This window comes from Tupaia chinensis, unplaced genomic scaffold, assembly GCF_000334495.1.
Source record: "Tupaia chinensis unplaced genomic scaffold, TupChi_1.0 Scaffold143602_1, whole genome shotgun sequence".
NCBI classification, from domain to species: domain Eukaryota; kingdom Metazoa; phylum Chordata; class Mammalia; order Scandentia; family Tupaiidae; genus Tupaia; species Tupaia belangeri.
In genome coordinates, this window is record NW_006203448.1 from 450691 (window position 1) to 451401 (window position 711).

Below are 711 nucleotides of genomic sequence, written 5' to 3' on the forward strand. Positions count from 1 at the left end.
GACGAAGAGAGTCCCTTTTTTTTTTTTTTTTTTTTGCTATCGGGCGCGTGCGCTCACCAGACAGACAGAAAGACAGAGACACAGACTCTCGGGATCTTGGGCATGCATGTACACGCGCCCGGCATGAGTTTAAGCCACCGGGTCCGGGACTGGAACCGTAGTCTACTACATGGGAGTCCAGTGACATAGCCATAACGCTAACTGCTGGTCCCAAGAGCAGCTCCATTTCAACAGCGAAGCAGGGAAGACTTTATCTCAAATCTGAAATTCAGTTAGTGTGGACGGCGGCCCCGTGTGTCAGGGAAACAGCCTGTGTGGCCTTTAGCCCTTGCTGCTTGTTGGATGATGAAGGGGACGAGGGGGCCGGACAGGAGCGCCATGTCCACAGCCCCTCTCTCCAGCCTCGGGGCTGAGCAGAAACCGTGGGCTGGGACGAGGCCGCTGCAGGCCCCCCTTCCCTTACCTGCGGGCGCTCTTCAGCCGGCCCGCCCCCGCGCCCTGCTCCGACCGGCCCCTTCCCAACCGGCTCCTCGTGAAGATCAAGCAAGCGAGCTGGGGAGCCTCGCCAGCCTGGCGCCCCTTCGGTGGCGTCACTCACCCGCTCCCGGCCACTCCAGGTTTGCAGGCAGCATGGAGAGGCAGCAGACGGACAACCTGCTCAAGTCCCACGCCAGCGGGACCTACCTCGTCAGGGAGCGGCCCCCGGGGGCC

The 711-nt window shown here is 61.9% G+C and overlaps 1 protein-coding gene across 5 annotated transcripts in view; it reads left to right on the forward strand.

Annotated features, from left to right (window-relative positions):
• VAV2 (vav guanine nucleotide exchange factor 2) overlaps positions 1-711 on the forward strand; it is a gene marked incomplete at its 5' end in the record, with an annotated part of 186799 nt that overhangs the window by 170086 nt on the left and 16002 nt on the right. For all 5 annotated transcript variants that reach the window (XM_027766642.1, XM_027766645.1, XM_027766643.1 and 2 more), the window contains 1 exon segment: positions 618-708. In XM_027766642.1, the coding sequence (XP_027622443.1) occupies positions 618-708 (91 nt within the window).